Source organism: Phoxinus phoxinus (assembly GCF_949152265.1).
Source record: "Phoxinus phoxinus genome assembly, chromosome: 8".
Taxonomy (NCBI): Eukaryota; Metazoa; Chordata; class Actinopteri; order Cypriniformes; family Leuciscidae; genus Phoxinus; species Phoxinus phoxinus.
The window spans coordinates 35,428,708-35,443,453 of NC_136883.1; the positions used below are offsets into that span (position 1 = coordinate 35,428,708).

Sequence of the window (14,746 nt, forward strand, 5' to 3'; positions counted from 1 at the left end):
AGTAAGGTAGTGTCTCCAGGGTTGAATCCCTCCACGTGCAGCTGGAGCGGGACACTGAAAGGATGCCTTGTTGAAGATGGAGGAGAGGAGATGATAGGAAAGACTGCTGCATGTGTGTCCGTGCGTGTGTCTGCATGCAAACTCTGTGGGAACCTGTGCCCATGTGTGTGTGTGTGTTCACACAGAGGTGGGATTCTCCTACGAGCCAGACGAGGGAGGGGGGGATCGCTTCTGTCGGTTGAAGGATGAGTGTGAATGAATCAACACCATCTTTCAGAATGACACCTAGAATATCAATTCTGTGAAATGTGTCTCGTCTGCTGTGTATTAAAGGGGACACAGATATATCTGAGTTGTTGCAGAAGCGTTCATGTGTTGTGTGTAGACTGTTTTTTGACTTTTTACCACCACAAATGAACTTGCAACAGAGCCCTTGCTCATCACTCCACCTTTGTTTACTTCCTCAAATGGTTAAACTAGTCTTTCATATGGCAAGGAAGCACTTGCACTGGCTTATTTTACTGAGGTAGGAGGGTGTATTTGTCAGTAACAGGTGGAGCTGGACTTTTCAAATTGCTTATCTTTGTAGATTTTCTCTTTTTGACATCTTCAGCAAGTTTCTCGCTGCACATTCTGCAATTGCGATTGCATAACTCAAGAAACCACATTGGCACCCAACATCAGTGTTAAAAATGATCAACGTATTCATAGAAATAAAACTGAATTGTCCCCTCAGCTAAAATAGTTTTACTAGAAACTGGTTATATCAAGCCCATTCATTTCTTCATCTGTTGTTGGCCAGCCAGAGCACAAATGTAGCAAATATTATTAGCAAACTATGGGTTTCACCAAAATACCATAGTTACAATAGCTAGTTATTGCTTCTACAAAAAAAATGTGGTAACTTGGTATTAGGAAACAGTCTTTATATACAGGCCTGTGTAGACTATATTTCTATATAAAGTTTCTCTTTTGTTTGATATTCTCACTTTATTTTTTATACAACAAAAAAAATGTATGAGGTTTTATGCACATATTAATTGAGACTACACTGAATATAGGCTACATTAAAAATGTATTCATCATAGTGCTGACCTGTCCAAGTGGTCAGGAAAAACAGCTACAAGGTGATTAAAATGGTGAAACACTTGAAATAATTGTTGACAAGTTACCACATATATACAATATTTTACAATCTTTATAAACAAATCGATTATTACTTTTTAATCACATGTTCAAATAATAAAATTTGTGATTGGTCGCTAAGCTCGTTTTCGACCGGAAATGGAGACAGTTGGAACGGAAGTTTTGAAAAACTAATCAGGACTTTTTTCCATTCAGGAAAAGGAGGAATTAAATGTGAAATCATTAATATATATATTTTTAATGATCAATATCATTAATATCTACGTAAGTTTAAGTTAATTAAGTTTCGCTTTTCATTTAAAAAGCCGTAATGCAGTTGTCAAATCGTAATTGAATATGAGTACCGTCGGGAAGCGTTTTAGTAAATTATAGTGAAACCAGTTGTTTCATTATCATATAAAGAGTATTATATTATTATGTATCATAGTCTTATGTATTATAAAAACAAATTATATCATATGTAAACATAGCCTGGCTACTGTAAATAAATAATTCTAGCTTCTGTTTTCTTTCCGTAGTGAGTTTATGAGGTGATACACTGCCATCTAGCGGTGACTTTGAAGGACTACAGGATGGCGCTCAGCAAATGCACTCGGGTTCCCAGTCTTCATTACGTGATGTCTGAGCATGCTCTCTGAAGTTCAGACTCCCCCAAAATCCATCAGCATCCCTGTTACTCCATACTCTGATGTAGTTGCAGCCGGGCTTAGGAGAGAGGAGGGACACGCACGGAGATGACACTTAGATGGACATCGTGGAGGTGAGGAGTGATGCCAGCTGTCATATTTCATTGTGTTCGTGGTCTGGATGAGTGTGTGTGTGTGAGTGTGAGTGTGTTGATGAGTGCAGCACGTTGGCTGATTGTCCTAGAGTAATTTTAGGGGTGTGTTGCTTATGCAGCTGTCATTCTGTCTAGCCGACCGGTGATCTCTGTGTGTCTGTGTGCATGCATAACAGGGAAATATGATTGAATATATGATTATCTATCTATCTATCTATCTATCTATCTATCTATCTATCTATCTATCTATCTATCTATCTATCTATCATTAATTGCTTGTTTAATTGGTCTGCTGGCTCATTGCCCTGTTAGGCTGTTGTGTTGATTTTATTTTCATCATTTACATTTCGTTCCTGATCCAGAGTCTTAAAATGACATAATATTGTGGATCGTGTACACCGTATTTTCCAAACGAGAAGATTTTCTGCATTAGAGAAAGGTCATCGGACAAAAGTCATTATTTTACATTGGAATTTAGATATATTTTCACCTACATTTTTAGCAAAACTGCCTCATCCTGCATGTAGCCATTTGTACTCTAATACAATTTGTATCCTACATGTACTAAATTACATTTTAATATACATTTAAATTTTTATATAATTATTAATAAATAATTATAGTTATATATATATATATGTGTGTGTGTGTGTGTGTGTGTGTGTGTGTGTATATATATATATATATATATATATATATATAAAAATTCATATAATTATAGTATTTAAACCTAATTTATATATATAAACCTAATTGCTACTTATTAGGGGTGTCACGATTCTCCAAATCCTCGATTCGATTAAATTTTCGATTCTAAGGTCACAGTTCGATTCGATTCTCGGTTTTTACTCTCTTTTTTTTTTTTAAGCACAGGTTATGCCATTTTTAGACCAAACTTTTATGCATAATATCTGACCTTTGTTTGCAGCCTACCACACTACATTGTCAAATTTAAAACATTTATTAAGAACATAATGTAACAATAACTTATATCTTCAGTCAATTGGAAACTTAAGAAAAATAACCTGCGATCTAGTTTCTCTTTTGTAACTGCAGTCTTCTTCACAGAAGATGACATTCAAGTTCACAACAAAACAAACAAACAAACAGTTTAACAGATAAATCTATACGTCGCGCAGAGCCACGTCTTTAAAATTGTAAAACTTTATTCTCTGAGTGTACACACACACACACACACACACACACACCGGCGGTGCCATTCGGCGTCTGTCCACGGCGCCCAGCAACGGCTCGGGACCTTGTTCAAAATTAATCCTGCCGCGCCACAGAGCGCCATTCACATAGTTTTATATTACATTTATTTTAAATGAATACATTTTATATACATTTATTTGTCTCAAATCGTCGTTATGACTTTACACTGTGCTGCAATATGTTTTACATTCATTTACAGAAATCAGCTGATTGAATGAAAATTGCTGATGTTATCGGATTTTCAGGATACATTCAGTTAACGGACGCTCTCTGAGATAAAGTGCTTCAGACTGCATACTAAGCAACGTATTTAATTGTACAGTAGCCTGTGCGCGTCCGGTGTGCGATACCTCGAGTTGTCATAGACGCGACGTTTCTCGTCCGGTGTGTGCGATACCTCGAGTTGTCATAGACGCGACGCGGCGTTTCTCGTCCGGTGTGTGCGATACCTCGAGTTGTCATAGACGCGGTTGACTCGCAGCATTTCAACACGCGTGTTTTTTCCCGCTTGACAAGCCGACCGAACGTGACATCATGGGGGCGTGGCAGTATCGACGATTCCATTTTTTAATTCGATGATCGAGATTGTGACTTAATTTCGATCGATTTCGATTTAAAATCGAAATCGTGACACCCTTACTACTTATATATATAAATATATATATATATATATATATATAATGATAACAGATATATAAAAAGAACATAATTTTTTATAATTATACATAAATAAAAAACTATATATATAAAACAAATATATAATCAGAATTCATTAATATATTGATATTTATTTCAAATACAGTGCAAGAAATAAAGTTCTTGAAAAAATCTTATTACATTTAAAAATTTATATTCATTACATTTATTTAAAAATAATCTGTTTTTTTAGGCAGCAATTATTAAAAAAATTATATATATATATATATATGTATAACCAGAACATTAATATTCATGAATATATTCCTATTTATTTCAAATACGGTGCCAGAATAAAAATGAATTAATTTGAATGTTTTTCTGTTAATTGTCCGTCTGTATTCTGCTTCAGTCACAGCGCGTGCTGAGGACACATTTGTGCCCAATATATCTGTCTGTGTGTGGCTCACACTAGGACCCCTGTGTGTCCTCGCTGATTACCGTGTGTTTTTTCTGCACAAATATTGCTATAGTTCTATCACTAGTTCTGGATGTAGATTTTGATGTAATTCTGATTTCTTGTATGCCTGTACGAGTGTATACATGTGGGTCTTAGTGTCTCCGCCAGACATCATCACACACAAGCACATTTTCCATTTATAGCTCATTAGAGGATCAGTTTTAGGCAAAGGGGGTGGCCCACTTGTGCAAATATGGTTGCAGTGTGAGTGTGTAAGAAGGTAGAGCAGGATCTGAGAGAGAGAGAGAGAGAGAGAGAGAGGAGCAGTGCTGAATCTTCTGTCACTCTCTCTCACTCCACCGTGAGAGCTACAGGAGGACTCACGCTGTCCTCCAGCACACCCACACACACACACACACACACACTGAGAGAGAGAGAGAGAGAGAAGACACTGAAACACTGAAGACAAAACGGAAGGATTTTCTGATTTCTCCTGAGGAGCTGCAAATAACCCTCGGAGAAGGATGGCCGAGGGAGAGGGGGGAGATGAAGAGATTCAGTTCCTGCGGACGGTAAGTGTCGCTCGACCTGCTTTTGACTCAATAATAATGTTTTTTTTTTGCGGAGGACTCAAAGTTGAATCTCAACTAACTATTTCTTCACTATAGAGACTCAAGTCTCCCCCCAGTATTTAGACTAGTGGTTAAGTAGTGTAGGTCAATATTAAATGCACGATTCTTGAACTTTTATATCTGGTTCCCCCTCTATCTTGAACTTTTTGGTTACATTGTTGCGGTTGTAAATCGTTAGGGATGTTCCTGCATGCGAGTGTGTGGATCTGTTCGCTTGTTTTTAAGCATGCATGCTAATTTATTTGTCAAGTGCTTGACACCCTAATATATATTTTGTTAACTCCCCCATCCACACTCACTCTCCTGGCTTATTCAGGTTAAATTGTTACTGTGGTGTTTTTGGACAATTTTACAAGCCTGTGTCTCATCCTGAATTTAGTTGACTATTTTTATGGTGGCCCACTTGCTTATGGACTTGACAGTCTGCCTAACAACTCATTTAGGGACGACGTCTCTTATCAGGGACATGTCCTGCTTTTATTATTGCTGAGTGTGAACTCGTATTGTAAGCGCTGCATCTTTTCGCATATTCTTCCAGAAGATTCTGTCATTCGATGGATGTATGTGAATGTGTGTGGATGGACAGCGGCTGGTGCATCTGTTTGCATCGTTAGCTATTTTTACCTCAGGAAAGGAGAGACTTTTAGAAGTGGAGAGTAAGAGCAGCTCCTTGAGGGGGGACAGCTGGCCTCTGCCCCCTCATCTCTCAAACTGAGCCGTGCACAGCTTAGACAATCTAGAGTTGGACGGAAGGGCGTACAAAATGAACAAGAACAAGACTACAGCATTTGTGACATAAATCAGGAGATTGAGAGAAGTGGAACATTTGAAACTGTGATCGTCAGGGTCCGGGGCCCACTAGGGGGCCTCAGCAAATTTCCAATGGGAGCCACACGGTTTTTGTACACCTTTCTGAAGTTTTATTTTAGGGTTTGATGTCCTTAAGAATATATATTTGTGGTATAAGTACCAAAAAACATCTTTCACAGCTCCTTTCTCAAGAGCTCTGCTAAGAACAGGTCGATTTGGGCCGGTCTACTTAATATTCATGAGCCTCTCTTCTGATTGGCCTGTTGTTTTCTGAGTGACCCACCCTTGGTGGGGGGCGGTGACTGAGTAGTTCTGACATCACATTTATACGGAAGTCACAACGGCTGGTGAAAAGGCACAGCTACTTAATGAAACTAATATAATATAAATTAAACTTATATGGTAGCCACTAGACCTCTGTTATCAAGAAAAAAGCCTGGAAATTTAAGTTTTTACAATATGGGACCTTTAAAAGTTATAAAAAATTATATATTCAGGGCCTGGGTTTCGTAATTTTTTCCCCAAAAAAATGTATTACATGTATCTCGCCTAAATGTTTGCGCTAATTGCATTTTTACAATGGGGTAATATTGTTGTTAAGAATTTACATAACACAAGGAAGCTTTTTTATTAAATTGAAAAAAGTAGCACAAATAAATACAATAGAAACGTGTTTGAATAGGTTTAACACTAGTATTCAGAAATAGGCCTATAAAGGATGAAGTCATCAAATGTAAAATAAAACTAGGTAGTATTTTAGTCCTGACTAAATAAAATACGTAGGCTATTAATCCTGATTCCTTAAACTTAAAGCTATCTTTTGTTGTTTTGACAACTAAATGAATGATATGGCTGCCGTCACTTTAAGAGCTAGTCCACGGATCCTGTGTTCATTATACTGTGAAATACTTTATTAAAAAGACATAACCGACTGTGTTTTGAGGATACTCACAAAGTCCGAAATTGACACAAGTTTTGCGTGTTAAAGCCGCGAAAAACAACTTTTGTTACTGGTGAGCTGTTTTTATTAATACAACCTACATGCTAAAGTGAATCAATGGTTGTGGGAATTTCCCGCATTATAAGTGGGAGACCTGTGGGATTATGCACAATACCCGCCGCAATCCCGCGCCGAAACTCGAGCCCTGATATTATACTAAATTAAAATGTTAAAAAAAGCAGATAAACTATGATTAACAAATAATTTAAGTTACACCATGTAACCTTTTTTTTCTTTCAAAATTTAAATAATTAGCCAATACATCATCAATCCTTCTTCCAAAACATCTCTTGGTAAGCTTATTATAAGTGTTTATATTTTGTATAATGTAAAGAGAGTAAAGTGAGGACATTTGGCTGGTCCTCACTTTCTGAGACCCCTTCCAGCTTCTGTTTTAAACGAACACCGAACAGAGGAGAGTCTGCTGGCAAAAAGAGAGCGAGACAGAGCTCGTAATAAAACAAGAACCAACATTAGCTTGGCTACTCAGAGATGGCGAGATCTGAGGGATTTGAAATGTTGTAAGAGCGACGCAGAGATGGAGTTTCTGTTACTCAACAGGTGAATAATGTGTTTTATTGAACAGGTAAACTCCATACAGAGTTCATTGTGAAGCATCATCTATTGTGAAGGCTGGTTTCATTGTGGTTGTAGCGCTGTGCTGGAATCTACCGTGTCTATTAATGGGTAAAGCTACATAACGTCTTCAGCTAGTCAGCCTGAGATGCTTTCCATCTAAACTGGTTATATCTTTTAAGCCTAGTAGTGAATGATTAGGTTTTTTTTTAAAGAACATACTGTTCTTGAAACGTCTGGAATCACAAAATAAATCATGGTTAATTAATTTAATATATAAAGGACCCATGGCTCCTTCTTTTGTAAAAATTGTTTTTGCCATTTTGGCATTTAGCTAATGTCAAAAATCACAATATATAGGTAGGTTCCTAAGAAGATTATAGATTATTAATGCAAAAGGCTCTCGAGGCTGTGTTGCAGGGACTTGTATGATGGGTGAGAGGTGTTCTTATTTCCTAAAAAACTATTACCAGGCTTTAACTGAGGTAAAATCCCTATACACAAAGTCATATGTTATAATATTGCTTTTAAAATGGTGGCAACAGTAATATGAAGAAAATGAAAGACACCAATGTACCATAAACAGTTAATAGTATATATTATATATATTAATAATTAAGCAATACGTGGCATTTCCTTTTCTTTTGTTAGATAATTATATAAACAAGAAGTTCATTTTGAGTAATTTAGCCAGTAGGTTTGATTTGTTTTTTAATGAAGTTGTAGTTTTAAAAAATTATCATAAAAATATTCCTATAATTTACAGTAAATAACATATATACAGTTGCCAAGCAATGTAGCATCCAATCAGAATTTTAAATTGTAGCGGACAGTTTTATAAATTGATGCACTGGATGTTGAAGATCGTGGACGAGTGTAAATCATTCGGCTAGTGGGATCAGCTGATCTCCCGTAATACTCCCTCATGTCTCATTTAGGAATGCTAATTAGAGCTTTATGTGGATGACAATGCTACAAAGAATCCCTGACGCCTTTATGATCAAAGGTCAGATTTTTATATTCTTCATGAGACACCAATACAAAGTCCCACAGCTGTTCTGAGCCCACACGTGCGTAAAGACATTTCTGTATTGTTGTCGGGAAGGGACGGATGCAGACTATAGACTTGTGGTGAAGTATTTTTTACAGGCATCATTAGATTTCAAATGAACATTTTGATCATTAATCTAGTTGTGTTTTTTGGCTGATGTTTAGTGTCATCTGGTGTGAAGGAACTCTGACTGTGCGTGCGTGTGTGTGTGTGTGTGTGTGTGTGTGTGTGTGTGTGTGTGCGTGTGTGTGTGTGTGTGTGTTAGAAATGGCCCACGTCTTCCTCTTCACTCCCACTTACTCGCTCTGTTGTTTTTTTATATCACTCTATGAGGACTGGAAAAGAGAGGGATGAGTGGAAGGGAAAGAGGAGAGTATATGTATTAATATAGAGGTATGAGAGAATATATTCTGTCACTGTGATTTAATAATACTAGACCCTGTAGCAGCAATCCATCTTTATCAGTTTTGCTGCTTTTTACTTTCTTAAATATTGTTAAGAAATATGCACACAAAAAAACAATTATTTTTTGATTTTCAGTCTCATCTGCACATATGCAGCATCATTCTTATGAAGTGTGTTGTTTATGCGAGATTTAAAGTGCAATCAAGGTATTGTGTGCTGTGTGAGAGTGTGTGTACCTGCTGTAATCCATACAGTGACTCAGCATGTGTGGGTCCGTCAAGAACGGGCAGTTTTCTGAAGGGCTCAACAGTATGTGTCCTTTGGGGGAATCCTTTCAGGAAAGCCCTTTGGTTTTTTTACTGACATCTTTGGTTTCTGAGACATGCCATGGCACTCTTTCACAATAATGTTACATCCCTAGTGTTCTTATGGGCCGTTCTGCACTACTTTCCCATTGTTTATGTCTATGTAAAAAGTTAAAAGAAGTTAAACTTTTAAAAAACACGTCTCTAGACCTTGCATTTTTATTCCCGTTCCACTTCCCTGTTCTTTGTGAATTGCCCCTCATGGTGCCATTATGCAATCAACAGCCAGTTTTCCACCATCGGGCCGAACGGTTCTAAGACCGGTAAGGAACGGTTCCAGTTACATTTCCACCTGAGCCTGGTTCGGCAAGGCACATTTTGGGTGTTTTCACACCTATAGATTGTTTATTTTGTTACGAAACAAAGACTTAAAGGGTAACTGTCGCCAAAATTGAACCTATAGGCTCTTTTTGTTTATCTACCCGAGTTAAACTTTCGTGTATAAGCATAATTACAATGAAAACGCCACTTTTAAGATTGACCATATTTTCGTTTTAGGTCAAAATGCCTTTTGAATGTGACCATATTCTTTAATTGCCATTAAAGCCTTATTCTACGTGACCATATTCTACATCCTTTAATCCTATACCTTAACTTAACAACTACCTTACTAACTACTATTAAGCTGGAATTTAGGAGTTTATCGAGGCAAAAGTCATAGTTACCGGTAAGTGTTAGTTAGTTAATAGTGAGAATTGGACCCTAATCTAAAGTGTGACCAAAATACCCAATACCAAAAATGCCATAGTTTCAGAAGAGGTCCTGCACCAGCCAAGCCACTGCTATTGAGATGAATGCGAATGCTACCGGATAGCTTTCTCCAGGTTTTACTGAGCTCCTTAAAGGTGTTGAAAATAAAGCGGTGGAAAAGAGAGAGAGAATAGCATCAGTGGTGTTGGAGTGCGTTTGAGGGGGTATTCGGGTTCCAGGCTATAACAGCCGTTTCCTTTTATAGTCCACCACTATAAGCGCCTGACACTCAGGAGGGAGAGCAAGAGAGTCTGTGTCCTACTTCGTCTTTGCCTGAATCCATAGGGAGGACAGCGAGTATGTGTGTGTTTTTACATGTGTGTGTTGCACATGAGGCATAAAAGCATCTAAGTATGGTGAATTGGAGCCTGTAATCATTTCTAAATGATAATTGATTGATTTGTGCATGAGTAATAGAGAACAAAATAAGGGTAAAGAGAAATGCAGTTAGTTTTGTGGCTGACATAATGAGCATTTAAACATCACACACTCTTAGAAATATGGTATTAAAGGGTTTAATGTTGTACGTTTTCTCTCTAAAGATGGACTTTTGTGATGATCAGCCTCAGAAATGAGGCGAGAAAAGTGTGTATCTATACCATGAATGTTATTTCTTGTGCCATTTTTATATGCCAAAAATAGTTTTTGCATGCATATGATACGCACTTTATGGCGTGTAATACGCACACACTCCCCAGCCCTAATCCTAACCAAGGGTTTTCAGTCCGTAGCATATGCACGCCGTAAAGTGCGTATCATATGCATGGAAAAACTGCGTATCATATGCATGCAAAAAACATTTTTGCCGTATAAATGGCACGAGAAGTAACATTTGTGGTATAGATGCGCACTTTCATGAGATCGTGTTGAATGATCTAGAAGCACTAATTTTAGTGCTCAGTTATGCAGATAGAGCCCACAATAAGGGCCTGTCCGTCACAGGGGACTCTTCGTGTGTGTGTGTGTGTGTGTGTGTGTGTGTGTGTGTGTGTGTGTGTGTGTGTGTGATGGAGGATTAGACCATGAGCTCTTCAGAAGATTCCTCAGATCTTGAGTGTGTAAAGCAGCAGTCTTCCTTGGGCTTATATTTTGCTTAGCCCACAGATGATCGAATCCACACCTCAGCCCTAACAGACCATCTGTTCACAGACATAGATTTGTGTGCTCTGTCATGACCACATCATTACAATAAACAGGTGTTCCCTCTGTTAGCACACAGAGGAATGGCTTACGTCAGCCGGAAACTTTTACTGACCCCTTGAGCCCACTACTGCAGTGTAATGTGTGGAGGAAAATTACTCATGGTTCAAATTATAACACACATAGCAGCTTCGTAGCTTTCCTTCGTCGCTTTGAGTAGAAGCGTCTGCTAAATGCATAAATGTAGATGTAGATTTTGGCACCAACATGAATATATGACATTAAAAACAGTCATTGTAGAATATTTTATCTACTCGTCATCAATATTATGTGTTTTTTAAGTAATTTATTAAATTCATGATGTTTATTTGTAACAGCAAAGGCTAATTTCTTTCATTGCTATATGCTATGTTCACAATAGTTATTTACACAGTTATTAATCAAGTTGATCATTTATTTTAAGGTGTAGTGTTACACTATACATGTACTTACTATAGTAATAACAGTAAATTTTGCATTACTAGCAGCTAAACCTAACGCTAACCTTAACCCTAAGTATCTAGTTACTTAAAGGATAATTCCGGTATTCAACACCTTGAGTCTATATTGTAGTTTGTTTTGGATGAACAAGAGTGGTGGACAACATTTTTTTGACAATGGTTCCTCTCTCGAGTTTTTGACTATAATAGAATTGGCCATGGACCCATTTAACATGGGAGTCAATGGCCATGTCCGAAAATGTCATTAAAACAACCTTTAACATTATTTTTCAAAACTGTGCAACTCACCGAGTGATTAGTGATGTTAGTTGATGTTCCAGAAACAAAAAGTGTTGCGAAATACAGTTTCTGTCGTGTTTTATTCGTCATTTTGTAAAATCCCATTGTTGAAAAAATAGTTCCACTATAGCAAAATAAACGGATTGGAATCATATATTGCGACGATATATTGTTTATAATCATCAACGAACACCACTAACCACTCGGTGAGTTTAACAGATTTGTAAACGAACATCATTGGCTGTTTTAATGACATTTTCGGACATGCACATTGACTCCAATGTTAAATGGGTCCATGGCCAATTCTTTTATAGTCAAAAACTCGAGAGAGGAACCATTGTCAAAAAAAATGTTGTCCACCACTCTTGTTCATCCAAAACAAACTACAATATAGACTCAAGGTGTTAAATACCGGAATTATCCTTTCATGTTATTCTGTAATTATTTGTGTAATTGCACTGTAACAAAGTTGTCTTGAAATAAAATGAAACCGAGAAACAAAAAGCAACAAGCTTCAGGACAGAGAATACTCAACTACTGGAAAATGTTTAATTCAATTCACATATATTTAGTGTTTTTCACAATACTCATCGTTTCAAAGCAGCTTTACAGAACATGCATGAGTCCACATTACAAAATTGTTGTATTAAGTTGGTCTGTGCTTTCATCAAACATAATAAACTCAAAAATTTTGTTTTTTACTTGTGTATTCAAGTACCATTTTTAATTAATCTAAGCATTAACATTACATAATATTGATAGTAGAACATCCTTTGTCTAACTTGTTTTGTTGGGCAAAATGTAAAAGGTTACTTCTTTGAGTTGGAAGAAATGAAAGAGACTTCACTGAAGAGATCACTAATAACACAACTTTTACAACAAAATACAATCAAAAACATTAGTTCAAACATCTATGACTTTGGAATAACAAAAATGTATTCCATTTTTTTTAAACCAAAAACACCAATTATTCAATTATTCATCAGTGATCAGACCCTCATATGTGACCCTGGATCACTAAACCAGTCATAAGTCGCACGGGAATATTTGTGGCAATAGCCAACAACACATTGTATGGGTCAAAATTATCTATTTGTCTTTTATGCCAAAAATCATTAGGGTATTAAGGAAAGATCATGTTCCATGAAGATAAATTTCCTACTGTAAATATATAAAACATTTATTTTTGTGAGTGAATGCAGCACAATCGTGAACATAAATGCACAACTTTAAAGGAGATTTTCTCAATGTTTAGATTTTTTTGCACCCTCAGATTCCAGATTTTCAAATAGTTGTATATCAGCCAAATATTGTCCTATCATAACAAACCATACATCAATGGAAGCTTATTTATTCAGCTTTCCAATTATGTATAAATCTCAATCTCAAAAAATGTACCCATGTGACTGGTTTTGTGGTCCAGGGTCACATATTAACTTTTTCTATACATTTGATAGTTCAATTAACCTTTAAAGTAGAGTTTGTCTGACAAAATAAATGATCTAGTAATTAAGTATTTTACATAATTAAAGGTAGGGTAGGCAATTTCGGAGAGGCTAAGCTTTGAAAGCATAAGGGCGAATTCCATATGGCGTTTTTTGGGGCTTTCCAAACAAAAGTGAAAAACTGAATCACTTCACGAAGAGCCCTTCCACAAGTTTATCAGAGATGGGTACATGCAATGGCGACATCAAGGAAGTAATTGTATCCTTTACGGTCATGTGACTCAGGGTGATGAATCCGTGATTCATTTTGAAGCTAGATGGTGGGAGTTTGACTTAATGTACAAACAAGTTGTTTTGTTTAGTCATGTCATGTGATGTTTAAACAAGTTTCAGGTAAGAAATGTGTTTGATAGATACGTTAGGTAAATGTGACTACAATCAGGGTTCAAGTTTTGAAGTTGAGAGCAGAGAGGAAGTTCACTCAACTAATGTTGTATTTAATTGCACTTGTTAAAGGAAGCAATGAAATGCGATGTCATTTCCTCATCTTTACCTGGATTGTTACAGTGAACATCAATGTTATCTGCCCAATTTGGAAATTAGACTATATATGATTATTATATATTCTCCGATTTAAATGTTTGATTTAATATTTCTTCATTGTTTCTCTGGATTGTTGGGTCTTTGTTTTGTAAAAGTAACAATACACACTGAAAGCTGGCCCTCACAGTTTTGGTTACCTTTGACTTCCATTGTTTGGACAAAAAACACAGAGACATTTCACAAAATATTGACTTATATGTTTCCACAGAAGAAAGAAATTCAAACAAGTTTGGAACGACATGAGGGTCAGTAAATATAAAAATAATGCAATCTAATTCTTGTTGGATAAACAAATATCCAAGATTCATTGGGATTATGTTATATATCTCTAAACATTGACCCTTAAGCACATGATCGAGCTTCTGTGAGTCAAACTATTGAAATTCTGTTGGTGAAGTCATGGTTATGACTCATAAAACTGCGGATGTTTCATGTTTAAGGGCTCTAGATGTTTTCAACAGTTGATGAAACTGCATCAGTGATGAGAGCCTTTATAAGTGCCTCTCATACAGACCCCTGGGACAGAGATAGTAGTTATTAGGCCTTGAGAACGAAGTGAACATAATTTGTTTGTTTTATCAACCAGAATTTGAAATTTTTTTCCATCTCTGTGCCATTAGTCAGTATTTTAACATCAAAATATATATATATTTTTAAAGTTTTGTCAGATGTTACACTGCAAATATAGTATTTTTTGAAGAAAAAATATTCAGCTGTTTCACTCGCTGAGCAAATATATTCATATAAAGTGAATATTGCAATGATTTTAGTTTACTTTTTTATTTGACCATTATGTTTCTTAAAGACCGCGTCATTAGACTAGTTTTGTGATCTCTCTGTTTTAATAGGCTAGATTAACTGATTTAAATGACATGAGAAATCAAATTTGCCTTGATCTTTTGACATTTAAGAGGTCAAACAAGTACCATTAAAACATCCTGCAAGTTTCAAA

The 14,746-nt window shown here is 36.4% G+C and overlaps 1 protein-coding gene across 16 annotated transcripts in view; it reads left to right on the top strand.

Annotated features, from left to right (window-relative positions):
• The first annotated feature begins 4,520 nt into the window (after positions 1 to 4,520).
• ryr1b (ryanodine receptor 1b (skeletal)) overlaps positions 4,521 to 14,746 on the top strand; it is a 125,751-nt gene continuing 115,525 nt past the window's right edge. For all 16 annotated transcript variants that reach the window (XM_079620910.1, XM_079620921.1, XM_079620919.1 and 13 more), the window contains exon 1: positions 4,521 to 4,810. In XM_079620910.1, the coding sequence (XP_079477036.1) occupies positions 4,763 to 4,810 (48 nt within the window). In that variant the 5' untranslated portion in view covers positions 4,521 to 4,762. The remainder of the gene's footprint in view (positions 4,811 to 14,746) is intronic.